At 44.2% G+C, this 14,824-nt stretch overlaps 1 protein-coding gene, 1 long non-coding RNA gene and 1 other non-coding gene across 4 annotated transcripts; 1 reads left to right on the top strand and 2 right to left on the bottom strand.

Annotated features, from left to right (window-relative positions):
* The first annotated feature begins 1,413 nt into the window (after positions 1-1,413).
* Positions 1,414-6,315, top strand: PEX12 (peroxisomal biogenesis factor 12). The gene is made up of 3 exons (XM_004608585.2): positions 1,414-2,164; positions 2,625-3,178; positions 4,735-6,315. The coding sequence occupies exons 1-3, from the start codon at positions 2,039-2,041 to the stop codon at positions 5,132-5,134; spliced, it is 1,080 nt and encodes a 359-aa protein (XP_004608642.1). The 5' UTR covers positions 1,414-2,038; the 3' UTR covers positions 5,135-6,315.
* LOC129403586 (uncharacterized) lies at positions 2,768-12,696 on the bottom strand. 2 transcript variants are annotated; one of them, XR_008629318.1, is made up of 4 exons: positions 12,199-12,696; positions 9,160-9,300; positions 4,679-4,853; positions 2,768-2,906 (listed from the first exon to the last, which is right to left on the bottom strand). It is a non-coding gene; the product is annotated as an uncharacterized LOC129403586 (long non-coding RNA). The 2 variants fall into 2 exon arrangements; XR_008629319.1 differs by lacking the exons at positions 2,768-2,906; positions 4,679-4,853 and adding an exon at positions 6,444-8,035 and having other exon boundaries at positions 12,199-12,694.
* Positions 9,396-9,492, bottom strand: LOC129403983 (Z30 small nucleolar RNA). Its single transcript, XR_008629601.1, has one exon. It is a non-coding gene; the product is annotated as a Z30 small nucleolar RNA (small nucleolar RNA).
* Positions 12,697-14,824: the final 2,128 nt, after the last annotated feature.

Below are 14,824 nucleotides of genomic sequence, written 5' to 3'. Positions count from 1 at the left end.
GAGTGGAAAAGGCAAAGAGACAGAGAAAAGCAAGGGGGGTATGTGTTCAAGGAAGAATAGGAGCTTGAAGAGCAAGCCCTGAATGACCTTGGGGGTGAGGGGAAGTTTTTTTGTTTGTTTGGTTTTGGGTTTTTTGCCTTTTGGGTCACACCCAGCTTTGCACAAGGGTTACTCCTGGCTCGTGCACTCAGGAATTACTCCTGGCGATGCTCAGGAGACCATATGGGATGCTGAGAATCAAACCTGGGTCGGCCGCGTGCAATGCCCTACCCGCTGTGCTATCGCTCCAGCCCCCATGGGTGGAGTTTTATACAGTTCTTCAAAAAAGTATTTTTCTGGAGTTCTCTGCATACATACTGTAGCACTGTCCTCCCTTTGATTATCGATTTTTTCGAGAGGGCACCAGTAACGTCTCCATTGTGAGACTTGTTAGTTACACTGCATACATACATAGAGATTAATCCAATCACTGTCATGGAAAAGACTTGCATTGCTTCATTGGGTTGTATTTTTGTTTTGCTTTTTGGTTCATACCCGTGATGCTCAGGGATTACTCCTGGCTCTGCACTCGGAAATTACTCGTGACAATGCTCCCGGGACCATATGCCGGTGATCAGACCCGGGTTAACCTCATGCAAGGTAAACGCCCTACCCGCTGCACTATTGCTCCGGCCCCGTGACTTGTATTTTTGATAGTCTTCTCAAAATGTCAACCTTTCTCCCGTTTTCCCCCCTCCCCCCACCTCCATAATATCCTAGACTCTTCTATAGTTTCCTTTTCTGAGGGATCCACCCTTCTCTGGATGGGAACCTGTTTCCTGTGCAAAGAGCTCGGTATCTGTATTTAAGTTTAATTATTTCCCCAACGTACACTACCGGGGATCCTCTATCTATCTTCCTGCAACAAAACCAAAAATCCATATCGCTAATGAAATACACCCTGCCCTGTGTGAGTTATGCTTGACTATCGCCAATCACCAAACCAAGAAGGTAGCTGAGCTCCCAGTTTCGATTTAAAAAAAAAAAAAATCGTCCTAAGTTCCGAGGCAAGCCCGGAACCCTTCTCCTTTCAGTCATCTCTATCACTGGCGACAATAATATATAAAATACAAATGAACCCACATCTCCGACCCTGCCCACTTCGGGTCGCCTAGCCAGTCATTCCCTGGGTCACTCCACCGCCCAGACACGGCAGCTCCCGGCGCTCCAGATCCTTTGCAAAAACACTTCTGCGGAGAGAAAGGCTGCCGCACCTTTCTGCCACGTGTGCGACCACCAGCCGAGAAAGCGAAGCCGGGGGCTGAGCGGCAGCCAGCCGCGTCCGCAGGGGCTCTCTTTCAATTTCCGCGGGGGCGGAAGCGGAAGTGGCCGGGGCGCAGAGAGCCGCCAGTTCCGGTTTCCGGGCCGCGGGGGCGCTCGAGCGGCTCACCTGGGCGGCTCGTTCCCGAGGTCCAGGCGCTGCTGTTTCCGGCGGCGGCTCCCGTCCCGGCGCCGGGGTCGCCCTCCTCACGCGGCGCGGTGGGCCGCTCGGCGCCGGTGGGCCGCGCGCAAGCCGGCGCGGCCCGGGAGACGTCACGGCCCGCGGCCGGGGCCTGCGTCCGCGACCCGGGCCGCACTGGTCCCCGGGGCCCCGCAGCCGGCGCGGTTGGGCCCCCCACGCTGGTGACAGCCGGACTCTCCGCCTCGGCTCCGGGGCGGGGGACGCGCTGGTGCGCAGCCCGGACTCGGCGCTCACGCTCGGCCCAGTGCGGAGCAGCTTTATTTTGACACAGCAGCACGCCCTCCACACCGCCCGCCCCCACGTCTGCGTTCACTGCGCGCTGGGCTCCCACTCGAGACCCCGCCACCCCACCCCCTTCACGTCCGAGGCGGGCGTTAACCTCACCCCGCCCCCCGCCTTTCCCATCCAGTTGGCAGGAATTCCCCGTGTCCTGCAGAAAGCCCCTTTCCTTAAGACCGAGTCCCCTCGGGCTCCAGGCAAGTGCATGCTTGCTGCAGAGTCTGTGCGCAGAGTGGGAGGCGGTGCACCGGCGGAGCGATGGCCGAGCACGGGGCTCACATCACGGCGGCCGCTGTGCTGGACGACCAGCCGTCCATCTTCGAGGTGGTAGCGCAGGACAGTCTCATGACAGCGGTGAGACCTGCTCTCCAGCATGTGGTCAAGGTAAGGCACTGACGCTCCGCAAGGTTTCTAGCAACCCCAAGCCAATAACTCCAGTTTATTTGGAGGCCAGCCGAGGCTTAGAAATAACCAGTAGGCACAAAATTCGCACCTCTATGATTAACCTGTTAGGTGTCCTATTAGACTAAATGAATACCCAGCATTTAAGGGACTTTAAAAATTTTTGTGTGTGTGTGGGCAGATGATAAACCCAGTGGAGGGTGGGGAGAGTCTCCCTGTGGTCGAGAGGGGAATCATACTTCGGTAGGATCTAAACTTTGACTCTTGAATGCAAAACTCGGCGCTCCACCCCTTAGAAATGTCTCCCTACCCCACTGATGTAAACGTGAAAGAAGCAATTTGTGAAATCCCAATGTGTGGAATTGAGTGGGGATGGAAGTATGTAAATACAAGACACAGTGCTGCAATGGGGTGGATTTAATATTGATTTATTTTGATTTAGGTTCTGGCAGAATCAAATCCTGCCCTTTATGGCTTCTTATGGAGGTGGTTTGATGAAATCTTTACCGTGCTAGATCTTCTGCTTCAGCACCATTATCTGTCTAAAACCAGTGCCTCATTTTCAGAAAACTTTTATGGCTTAAAGCGAATTGTAATGAGGGACACACGTGGGTCCCAGCGACTGGCCAGTGCTGGTCTCCCAAAGAAGCAGCTTTGGAAGTCACTTATGTTCCTGGTTCTTCTTCCATACCTGAAAGTGAAGCTGGAGAAGCTGGTGTCTAGCCTGCGAGAAGAGGACGAGTATTCAATCCATCCCCCCTCTTCCCGCTGGAAACAATTTTATAGAGCCTTCCTGGCAGCCTATCCCTTCGTTAACATGGCCTGGGAAGGCTGGTTTCTTGTACAGCAGCTTCGCTATATCCTAGGAAAGTCTCAGCAACACTCTCCACTGTTGAGTCTGGCTGGCGTGCGGCTCGGCCGGCTTACAGTTCAGGACATACAAGCCCTGGAGCACAGAGCAGCAGCAGCCCACATGGTGCGGCAGCCAGCCAGGAGGTAAGGTCTTTCCATTGCCCTAAACTTGATTTTCAAATTTCTAAAATCTTGGTCCATATTTACAAAATCCACCTCCTCCCCATCGTTTTTTTGTTTATTCATCAACAGATTGTCATCCGGTAACCTTCCTCATCAAACTGCCTTCATTTTTGTGCACACATGCTTTGCGCCAGGCCCTGCGCTGGGTGCTGTCTTTAAATATATCTCAATCCTCATCATAACCTAATGAGTTAAATAAATGCATTAGCCCTATATAGTTGTCAAGGAAATTGTCCTTACAACTTAAATACCTTCCCAACACCACACAGAGCTGGGAGAGCTGAGATTCAGACTCAATACAATTCTAGATTGTTGTTTTGTCACAGTGATACCATTTCTACTGGGTGTTTGTTATTCTCATACAAATATTTTTGTCGCTGAGTTTTTTGTTTTGCTTTTTTCACTTTTTGGGTCACACCTGGCGATGCTCGGGGGTTACTCCTGACTCTCCACTCGGGAATTACTCCTGGCGGTGCTCAGGGGACCATATGGGATGCTGGGATTTGAACCCGGGTCGGCCGCGTGCAAGGCAAACGCCTTACCCGCTGTGCTATCACTCCAGCCCCGCACTGAGTTATTTTTAAGTGAATTTTTCTTTTTCTAGATGTAATATCCTCCACACCCCACCCCCACCCCTGGAAACAACAACAAAAAAAGCTTGTATAATCAATGCCTTATTAAATAGTAAAACAAAACCTGGTTATGAAAAAGGTTTGAACTCCTAGGAGTCAGAAAGATAGTACAAGGGTTAAGGCACTGCCCTTGCGTGCAGCTGGCCTCAGTTACATCCTTGGCACTGTGTGTTTGGTCCCCAGAGCTGCCAGGGGAACCCCTGGGGCACAGGGCCAGGAATAGCACTTGAGCACTACAGGGTATGACCTAACGCTCCCTTCCCCCTCTACCCCCCAAAAAAATTGAATTCCTAGGGCCAGATTTGGGAGTCCCTGGGTTGGATCCCCAGCACCCGTGTTGTACTGCCTACCTCCCCAGTACCGCAGAAAAGAGCCGAGTGCCTCTCAGTTACCACTGGATTTACCCCCTTCCCAACTAACAAAATTTTAATTTTGAAGGATATGTTTGCCCTGCAGGATGCCTGGGGTCAAGTTGTATAGAGGACATTTCTACCCCCTGGAAAATTTGAACTTTTATACTCCTAAAATATAAAGCAAAGTCAGAATAATTTAGACTAGATCTTTAAGGAGTCACCAAATTAGCAGCTACTTAAGTTCCCACACTGAGCAGTCATTTTAGTGGAAAGTGTAAGATGTACATTTATGGATTGGAGAGATAATAAAACTGGTAGAGTGATTGCCTGGCATGCAGCCAACCCCAGGTTCGAACCCTGACACTATATATGGTTTCTTGAGTCTACTCAGGAGTGATCCCTGAGTGCAGAGCCGGAGTAAGCACTGGTAGGTGTGGCCCCAAAGCAGAGGTGAATTTATATCATGTGTAACACACCGTGTGATGACACCGAAATCAAGTTTCTCCTTTCCCTCCTTGTGTTCTGCCAACAGTGTTAGAGAGACGATAACATCTGCTCTGAAGAAAGCTGTGGGGGGTGTTGCCTTGTCCCTCTCGTCAGGCCTGTCTGTGGGTGTCTTCTTCCTGCAGTTCCTTGAGTGGTGGTACTCCTCTGAAAACCAAGACACCATCAAGTCGCTGACTGCTCTGCCTACCCCACCGCCACCTGTACACTTAGACTACAATTCTGATTCCCCCCTATTACCCAAGTTGAAGACTGTTTGCCCACTGTGTCGTAAGACCCGGGTGAATGACACTGTTCTTGCCACCTCTGGCTATGTGTTTTGTTACCGCTGTGTATTTAATTATGTGAGGAGTCACCAAGCTTGTCCCATCACAGGTTATCCAACAGAAATACAGCATCTAATTAAGCTGTACTCCCCTGACAACTGAGAGGGATTACTGTCTTAATCCACAACAAAATGGTTGCACCGTAAGGTCACAGGGCTAACTTTTGGCATGATATGTAGCAATTTGGTATATCTCAGACTCAATTCATAATTATGCAAGTGTTAACCATACCTATCTTATTTTTTTTTAAGGATGTATCTATTGATCTTAACCTTTCACCCTGCTCTCTAGACTTCTACTTATTGCTAGCCAGACTGGTTAGGGTAGGAGAATCAAGACTGCAGGAAACATACTGGTTAGTGTAGAGGAAATGCAGGTGAAACAATTGATTAGTACAGAAAGATACCCTCTCCTTTTCCTTACAGAACAAGGACAGGGCTGGAGAGCTAGTTAAGGTGCTTGCCTTGCATGCAGCGGACCTGGTTTGGATCCTGGTTGCACAACACAGTTCCCTTCGCCCTGCAAGTGTCCTGCCCTTCTACCCTGTCCTCCTCCCTTTTAAAAAAAAAAAAAAATCAAGAGGTACATTGGCTCTCAGGAAAAACACAAGTTAGACCTCAAAGTGGGAAGGGAAGGGAGCGTGGCCTTCTCTTTAATCTGCCTCTGACAGGTTTTATTCTGACAGAGGTTTGATCAGTTTACAATGTGAAATGTGGACCTGCTCTATTGTAATACTTTAGAAAAATAATTACTCTTTCAATATACTGTGACCTGTTTGTTAACATCTTCTGTAATTTATCAGTGTTTTAAAGATTTCCCTATGAGCCATATATGTTTTTAAAACTGATTAAAGGGAAACAGGTTGAGTATTTGTTTATATAGTTGTCTGAAGATTCCATGTGAAAGCAAACATAGCAAGCAATGAAGAGATGAAATACTGATCTAATTATGACTGTAAAGAAAGAATCTTAAGAATATTTAAAGAAGGAAACTTACTAATATTTCAGTAAGTGGGTTGGAGTGGGAGAACAGCAGGTAGAGTATTTCAAAGCTAACTTGGGTTTGACCCCTGACATCCTATACAATCCCCTAAGCACTGCCAAGAGTAATTCCTGAGTGCAAAGCCAGGAATAACCCCTGATCGTTGCTGGGGATGGCCCCAAAACAAATAGAATAATAAGTTTGTTCTGCATACAATTAGTTTGCTGAGCTGGTATGAATTTATTCTGCTGTTACCAAAGTTTCTATGAAACATTTTAAGAATAAATCTTTTTGTCAATGAACTATTCTATGCTGTCATGATTATATGGAAACAAAGATTACTAGAGGTGTTTAAATTTTTCATTTAGATTATTTTTGACTTTTGGAACTCTTTTTTCTATTAAATGTTACCTCCCCACCCCCAAAATTGGTAGTTGAGGGGAAAAAGCTGGTACTCCAGTGGTTAAGAATTTAGTTTTTTGTGAAACTCCTAATATCAGAAATACTACAGGTGGACTGGAGAAATAGTACAGCAGGTGGGACACTTACACTGCATCGGGTGACCTGGGTTCTATCCCTGGCATCCTTATGGTACCCAGGCCTGCCAGGAGCAAGCCCCGAGCATTGCTGGGTGTGCCCCCTGCCAAACAAAATGAAACTACAGAAACACTTGAATTGCCTATGTAGGAAAATTCATGCCACTGAATTAGCAGAATTGTGAAAAAAGTATTTAAAAAAAAAATCACTAAAGAAAGGATGAAAATAATTCATGTCTGTACTGTTTCTCAGGGCTTAAACTTAGCAATTCATAGCACATTCTGACAGTCCAGAGGTGTTAAAATTATATTTTAAAATGGAAAATCCTAAGGATTTAAAAATATTAACACTTTTGAGTACATTAGGAGTATGACATTGTAATAATGTTTGTCGAACCTCGGGATTTCTACTACAATAAATACTACAGTTAAAATTTTTAATATAGTAGTAAGTCAATAAGGGACTTGAACAGACTGAAGACTGACATGATGGAGCACTTGGTGAAGTAACCAAAACCAGTTTGCTGTATTTCACCACATAGACTCACCCCATAATTATAACAGACTTCATGCCAAATTTTTTCTTGCAAAAAAAGTGGGAGTGTGAACATTGTTTTTTTAAGTATGCTTGTCTTATTTAAAATATTTGTCTTTGGTGCAAGATTAGAATGCATGGAATACTCATGAATATACGTTAAAACAGAATAGTCCAAATCAATACACATCATTTCTTCCTGAGAGTTTAGTGAAGACTTTTCCCAATCTGCCCCCCCAAAAAAAGGTCAACATATTTGCTACTGATTTGTGCATTAGTCAAAATATTACACAAGAAAATTTATTACAGTATTACGAAGTACTGATTTGCAGAATCTAATGTGTGTCTGAAGATTCTGCACTATCACTGGTTTCATTACCTGACAGGCAGTCCTTATCACCACTCATAAGATAGGTTTATTTCCTCACTCTGCCACAGTGCATCATCTTTAGCTCTATCTAGCGTATTTGAAATTCCTGTCTTTTTTGAAGCTTCTGATGGTTGTTTTGTGTAGTGTAAGGTCCCAACTCTCAATAACTCGTGTGCATAGTAGTTCCAAGGACGGATGCTTAATCTTTCCAGCTGGTGTCAATAAGTGTTCATCACTGCTCATCCACTCATTGCAAAAACAGTGCAGATGATCTTTTAAGGGCTTATATGCACCTGTATCCAGTGGCTGCAAGATAGGTGTTAGATTACTGGGAGTGTCCTATTTTCATGGAGAAGTTGCTTTATTTTGTTCATAATGTGACCTTGGAAATTGGTAAAATGAGAGCCGGTTCTTTCAGTAGTACATCCAGTCTTCTGTTCCATATAGTTTTAATCTAGTCCACCATGAGTTCCAAATCCATTCAATCTTTTGTTTGCACTCGGACATGAATTCCTAGGGAAAACTGTTCCTTTCAGCATTATCTTCCTCTTAAGAAGTAAGCTAGTAACTACTTCCATGGGCTGTAACAGCAAGCATAACTATACTAATATCTCATCACCACTGGTTTTCATAGATAACACTTGATTCATTTATCTATTTATTTATTTATTTTTGCTCTTTGGGTCACACCCGGCGGCGATGCACAGGGGTTACTCCTGGATCATGCACTCAGGAATTACTCCTGGTGGTGCTCAGGGATGCTGGGAATCGAATTTGGGTCGGCTGCGTGCAAGGCAAAAGCCCTACCCACTGTGCTATCACTCCAGCCCCACACTCAATCCTTTTAATACTATAGTGCTACTATCAGGCATAATGAAAAATACTGAAGTCTGATTAGCATTACCAATTTGTGAAAGTAAATAGAAAGTTTCCTGGTGCATAAGCAAGGGTAATTGATAGAAGCTTAGAATCATTTCACTGTAATTGGCTGGCAACTTTTGACACAGTGTCATTTTCCTTTGCAAACAAATTGCACCAGCACATGAACCTCATAACCCAGTCACATTTTGCCTTAAACTGAGTTAGAAGAATGTTTGAGCACAACCTTCTGTGCCTTCATTTGCAACATTTCATAGGATACACTGCAACCACCATTCCAATTTTCACTGAGAAACACAAACACCTCTTCAATTTTGGGAAACTTGCCAGTCTTAGAACCTCTAAAGGCGCATTGAGAAGTTTGTGTTTTTCAGTTTGTCTTTTAGTTTCCTCCAGTGTCACACCAACTTTTCATTCACTGAGAACATTCTTTCCACAGCTCTGTACACACGCTGTTCAGCGAATATAATCACTTTTATCTTAAAGCTCGCAGAACAGTTTTTGTTTACCCAGTACCAGGACTGCTAATCTATGCATGTTACTGTATGACTGCAATGAATCATTTAATTTAGAGTGGGAAGATGTGTGCCTTGCCCAAGCATATGATTTGTTCATGGAAGATTTGCCTCCCATGGGCTCCCCCGGGGCCTAAGGGTCTTCTGTGGGTTGAGTGACAATATCATTAGTACTGCAGGGCTATAGACAAACCATACATAGTGGTTTCTGGAAACATGACTGTGGGTGCTGAGAAATCTAGACTCATGGCTCACACTGTACAAGAAGATACATACCATACGCCACTGGTCAGTACATTACAGCTGTTTACCTTATAAAGCAGTATGATGATCAGAATGATACCATGTGTTGACTTCATGTTGAAAGACTATAAACCAAATTTGGGACTGAACAAAATGGTGTGACGATTATGCAGTGGCAACATTTATGCAGTGAAATATGGTCCCTCAACCTAAGGAAGAAAAAAAGAGGAAAGTATCAATAATTCAAACAATATTAAAGAAGTACTAATGCACAATGAAACCAGTTTCCCTTAGGAATCAGAATCAGCTCAGAGAGAAGATTAAAGAATCATACCCTGGTCAGAGCCAACACTGAAACGATGGCAATACCAGGTCAGACTATACTTCACTCATCATCGCATCATTACATTTCACCAACAACCTATTTTCCCATCCAAGAAAATATAAGTTTACTTATGGGGGGAAAAAAGATCTAAAACATGCATGATAAAACATGAAGGATGTTGTGAAAATATTTATAATCTAATTCTAAAGCCAAAGATTCAGAAAAAAAAATTCCTTTATATGGCAAAACCAGTTTACTTAATATACAATTTACTTACACTCTGATGCCAACAAAAACAAAGAGATTTAAAAGGGTTTTTGTTTGTTTTTTGAGCCATACATGATTATGCTCCTGGGTTACTCCTGGCTCTGTGCTCAAGGATCATTCCTGGCAGTACTCAAGGACCATATGGGGTGCCAGGGATTGAACTTGGGAAGGCTGTGTGCAAAGGCAAGTCCCTTACCTGCTGTACTCTCTCTGGAACCCAAAAGTTAAATTTTTATACTAGAATCTTTTATTTTGAGTCAAGATCCAGAATGGCTATTATTTGCCAGTAGTAAAACAAAGCCCAGCAGAGCTAGAGAGAACTGAGGTCTAAGGACCAAACATAACTTTTTGCTACCTACCAAATATAATAAAAGGTTTCATTTCACTTTCAGTCTAACCTGGATTATCAGTTTCTCTTGATCCTTCCCCAGAGGTGACAGTGACTGAACCCAAGGCCTCACAAATGTGAGACGGACCCTGATAAATAATTTTTTTTTCTTTTTTGGGTCACACCTGGCAATGCACAGGAGTTACTCCTGGCTTTGGGCTTTGCACTCAGGAATTGCTCCTGGCAATGCTCAGGGAACCATATGGGATGCTGGGAATCGAACCCAGGTCAGCCGCGTGCAAGGCAAACGCCCTGGGTAGTAAATTTGTAAATGAGAAAGCTGACTGTATTTCATTTTTTGACAATGATACCTTCTGGTGGTATATTATCTGACCTGGAAAAGTGCTAGAATCACAATCTAAACTCTGGTGCCCCCACAAGCTTCCTTTTAGCTATCTGTAAATACTAACAGTTTGATAGCCCATAGTTAAACACTGATAACTGTTGATCTGTCTTGATCATTCAGCAACTATAATCCATAAAATAAGGGAAATTCACAGATGCCTTACTTACAGGGATAATCTGATCATCAGAGCCTTTATTTCATCATCCTCTACTTGTGAAAAACTTGTTAACTATGAGTAAATGGGCTGAGAGAGCTTAAATAACTTTCTAAAATCACTGAAGTGGTGAGCAGAGTCAAGTTCTGAACCAATAAGGTCTTTTTAAAAAAATTTTATTACAATTTTACAAAATTTACAAGATTTGTAAAAAAAAAATTACAATATTGTTCACCATACAGTTGTTTTAAGCATTTAGTATTCCAACATCACCAGTGTGACTGTCCCTCCACCAATATTCCCAGTTTCCCTCCCAACCCCAACCTGCCCCCTTTGGCACATAATAAACTTACTTTACATTGCCTATTCCAACAAAACTTTAAGAACTGGCAAATAGAGGGGCCTGTTTTTAAAGTCTATGTTCCCGCTACCAAAAGCTATATGAATGTTCTGCCTCTAGTTTCTCTCCAATTAACATACTCTGTATATCACACACACATCCTTAAAATATGGAGATGTGGTTATTTCATGACTTGAAAGCACTTAACTGCTCATTCTAGGCAGGAAATAAAAGTCCAATCTGGGGCTGGGGGACAGCTCAAAGGGCTGGATCACTTCCTGGGCATCCAGGGTTCATTTTGGCCTGCAGCTTGGGGGAACCCTCTCTCAAAATCCAAACTTTAAAATTAAACCCTTGCTTATCTTCAACACCAACCCAGACTATGAGTCTTCAAATCAGCTACTGGAGCTTTGTACCCCCTACCTAGAAAGTCCTTCTTCCTCTCCATAGAAAACCTTGCTGTACTTCAATCCTACCTCTCTTACTTTTGTGGTCCTTCTGCATGATTCTTTCACTGTCAATCCAAGAAGCAGTATCTACCCTTCCTCAACTGTGCAACACAATAGCATCTACTGCACTTTTCATCTGAAGACTCCACATCACAGAATTCAAGGTCCTTAAAAGTCTAACCTCTACCATCTTCACCTTCAGCCTGGGGTTAAACCCCCATATGCTACTGCCATACACAACCCTTCCTAATTTTCTTCCACATCCGCTTTGTTTCACCTACAGGGTCTTACTGTAAATTTTACTTAAAAGTCATCTCCTCTATTAAATGGTCTCTAACTCCTTCAGTCGGCCCCTCCTCTAACTTCCACAGCACTTTTTCCCCACCACGGCACGCCCCCGCGCCCCCCGAACCCCATTCATCTCCCAATCCCCACCTGCCTAATCAGATCCATCACAGAGAGAAAGGCCTATCTTTTGTTTTGTTGTTTTTTTAAAAAAATTTTTGGAGGGGGTGGTGGTGGTGGTTGGGCCACACCAGGCCTTGCTCAGAGGTTACTCCTGGCTCTGCACTCAGGGATCACTCCAGGTGGTGTTCAGGGGACCCTATGGGGTGCTGGGTCGAATCTGGGTCGGGTGCATGCATACCCTCTATCCTCTCTCTCCAGCCCCAGGATCTGCCTCTTTTTTTTTTTTTTTGCATGCACTGCACTCAGAAATAGTGGCTGTTACACAAAACGAGGTCAATAAATGAGCATTTATTTTAACAAGCGAGCCCCCCTCCTAATCCTAAACGACGTTATAGAAAGCAGCAGCAACGCAATGTACAAACCCACTTACCTCCAATGTTTCACTAAGGTCCGAACATGCCTCGAGCATCGCAAGCCCCCCACCCCCCAGCTTCTACCTCGTGGAGCTCTGCACCGCCCTGAACAAACAATTCGAGCATCGGGTGGACCCTTAAAAAGGCTAAGGGCAAGGTCCAGACCCCAGGGGCTTCAGGAAAGCCTGCGAGCGGCCGTCCTGCAGGGGAGCACGAGGAAGGCCCGAACCCGGGTTCAAACCAAAGGCGCAGGCAGGAGTCCGCAGGCCGCTTTCCGAATTCTTAAAACTCCACCTCCCTGGCTCTCCTAAGGTCGGCCCGGGCTAGCGGGGCAAGATAGCTGCCTCTCTTTGGTCGCCAGCGACACTCTCGCCAACTTCCCACTCCCTGTCTCCTCGCTGCCCCTCGGCCATCCCAACGCCCATTGCGGCCCTCGCCGAACAACCAATCCCCGGATAGCCAGGGTGTCACGTGGGTCTCAGGCCCGAGGCGGGACTTGGGCAAGAAGTAGCCAATGAGAGTGAGAAAGAGGCGGGGAACTAATAGTGCCGTGTCGGTCTCTGTTAACAGGGAGGGCTCCAAAGCTCAGGGTTCTGTTCTTGGTTTATGAGTTCTAGGTTTTTGTTTCTCGCACTTCCAGCTGTTTCCATGGCTTTCTCCTTTTTTTCCCCCATGGCTTTCTCTTGATGGCAGGACGACTGTTATCCGGAGGGCTTCGTTTCACACTCTGGATAAGGGCATCTGAGGAAAAGAGGGGTCCTAGAATGTGGGCGCCCTGGCTTTCAGGGAAGAACTACTCAGATTCACACTAATAAACCCTTACCCATCCAAGGGGGTAAGCAAGAGATGCCAGAGTGTAGCTAAATAGTAAAGAGGTGCAAAAGAGAACAGGAACGACTTCCAGGCAGAGGTGGTCTTTGGTTTGGGTGTGGAAAGCTGGGAGGAATTTAAGAATTCTGGAAGAAGGAATAATTTAATTTCTGACTGAGGACATAACCAAATTTGGGTAAAGTTGAAACGGTATAGCATATCTCAAAATTCTGCAAGATGAAAAAGTAATAATCTAGATATCCTCCAGCATCAAAAACAAGTAACAAAACCCGCAAATGCCTGAAGCACAATTCAGACTTACTCTAGGGTTTGAGTTCTAAGAATATCTAAAACACGTTCTCAAAGGAAGTGGGGCAGAGGGGTGTATTTGTAAGACTGACCAATACTTTGATAATGGTGACTAGCTGTTTGGAGAGTGTGATGATTTCAGATCCTGGGGAGATAAGTGATCAGAATTGTACTTTCAAAAACTATTTTTTAAAGTGCTTTTTTTAATAAATTAAGGGAGGGGAGAGTAATTGCAGAAAAGCCATTGCAAACTATTGCAGTGGTCCAGGTGAGAAGGAACTGTATATGGAGAACTGGTTTATGAAAGGTAGGGTTCAATGGATGTCAAGAATAGACATGACATGAACAAATAAAGAAAATAGATAAGTACATGGAGGAAAATGTAATATGTTCTACCATATCTATCAAAGATCTCAAGAGTTGCCCATGGTGATGCTGGAGAGAGTATGGACTTGTATGGGTGCCAGGGATCAAAAAGGTTGACTGCACGCAAAGCAAGCCACATTACCTCCTATACAATCTGTTTAGCCCTTCTCTGTCGTACTTTAAGAACAGCAGAGGTTAGACAGTCAAGAGAATGTGCCTTTACATAGGCTATTTCCTCTGCCTGATTTTCTCCTTTATCATCATCCTTCCTCACGCTAGTACATTCTTACTTGCAGGTCTCCTGTCATATACTATCTCATTTGTAAAATTTTATCATTACAGACACAGTTACTGTCACTCTCAGAAAACTCAGAACTTACTGCATATACACTGATGTCTCTCCAAGTGGCACTGCATCCGACCTAAAATCTGAAATCATGTAAACTGTTTCTCAGTTTCCCCATCTGCAAAAGAAAATAATTAAATAATAATAGAACAGCACCTACCTCATAAAGCAGTTGTAAGAATTAAATGAGAACAGTACTTAATACATAGAGTGCTCACAAGATAATGCTGTTTGTGTTGTATTAGAATTAGCTGTTCAACACATATTTTGAAAGCTTGTAAATGGGACTTCTGTGCACTAGTCTTCTGGTTAGAAGTAAGATTGATTGTCAGAATGATAATAAGTGTGTTTTAGAATCAGATGCACGGATTCACATCCTAGCTCTGTTACTAACTACGAGTGAGAAGGCATTTCTCTGCATGCAGTCTTCATTTACAAGGTAGCAAAAATAATGCATCTCCTATAAGGAGTTATGAGAACAATTTGAGAACAAAAAAATTAAATAGCTGACCATAAGAAGGCAGACATTAATGGGCTAATTTAATTATAATGTATATCTTTAGTGCATAAAATCAAATTCAGGATATGAAAGCAGCTTACTATTTTATTACTGAATGAGAATTTGACAATATATGCTAGGAACCACCTTAAGTTGGTCATGGAAATTCTTTTATAAAAGCCTCCTAGAGAAGGCACTATTATATCTCTCTTTTACACAGATGAAATCTGAAGTTTAGATGAGCTTAATCTAGGTCTCAAAAATTAGAAAGTGCCAGAGATAGAATTTCAACATGCTGCTTGCTCTAAATAAT

Source organism: Sorex araneus, chromosome 3 (genome assembly GCF_027595985.1).
Source record: "Sorex araneus isolate mSorAra2 chromosome 3, mSorAra2.pri, whole genome shotgun sequence".
NCBI classification, from domain to species: domain Eukaryota; kingdom Metazoa; phylum Chordata; class Mammalia; order Eulipotyphla; family Soricidae; genus Sorex; species Sorex araneus.
Note: the sequence above shows the minus strand (reverse complement) of the source record. Positions and strands in the feature narration are given on the sequence as shown.

What these genes read in the sequence shown, in the direction of transcription:
- PEX12 (XM_004608585.2), top strand. Translation starts at nt 2,039, where the DNA reads ATGGCCGAGCACGGGGCTCACATCACGGCGGCCGCTGTGCTGGACGAC. An exon ending in CTCTCCAGCATGTGGTCAAG is followed by an intron (nt 2,165 to 2,624) that starts GTAAGGCACTGA and finishes ATTTTGATTTAG; the next exon opens with GTTCTGGCAGAATCAAATCC. An exon ending in GTGCGGCAGCCAGCCAGGAG is followed by an intron (nt 3,179 to 4,734) that starts GTAAGGTCTTTC and finishes TTCTGCCAACAG; the next exon opens with TGTTAGAGAGACGATAACAT.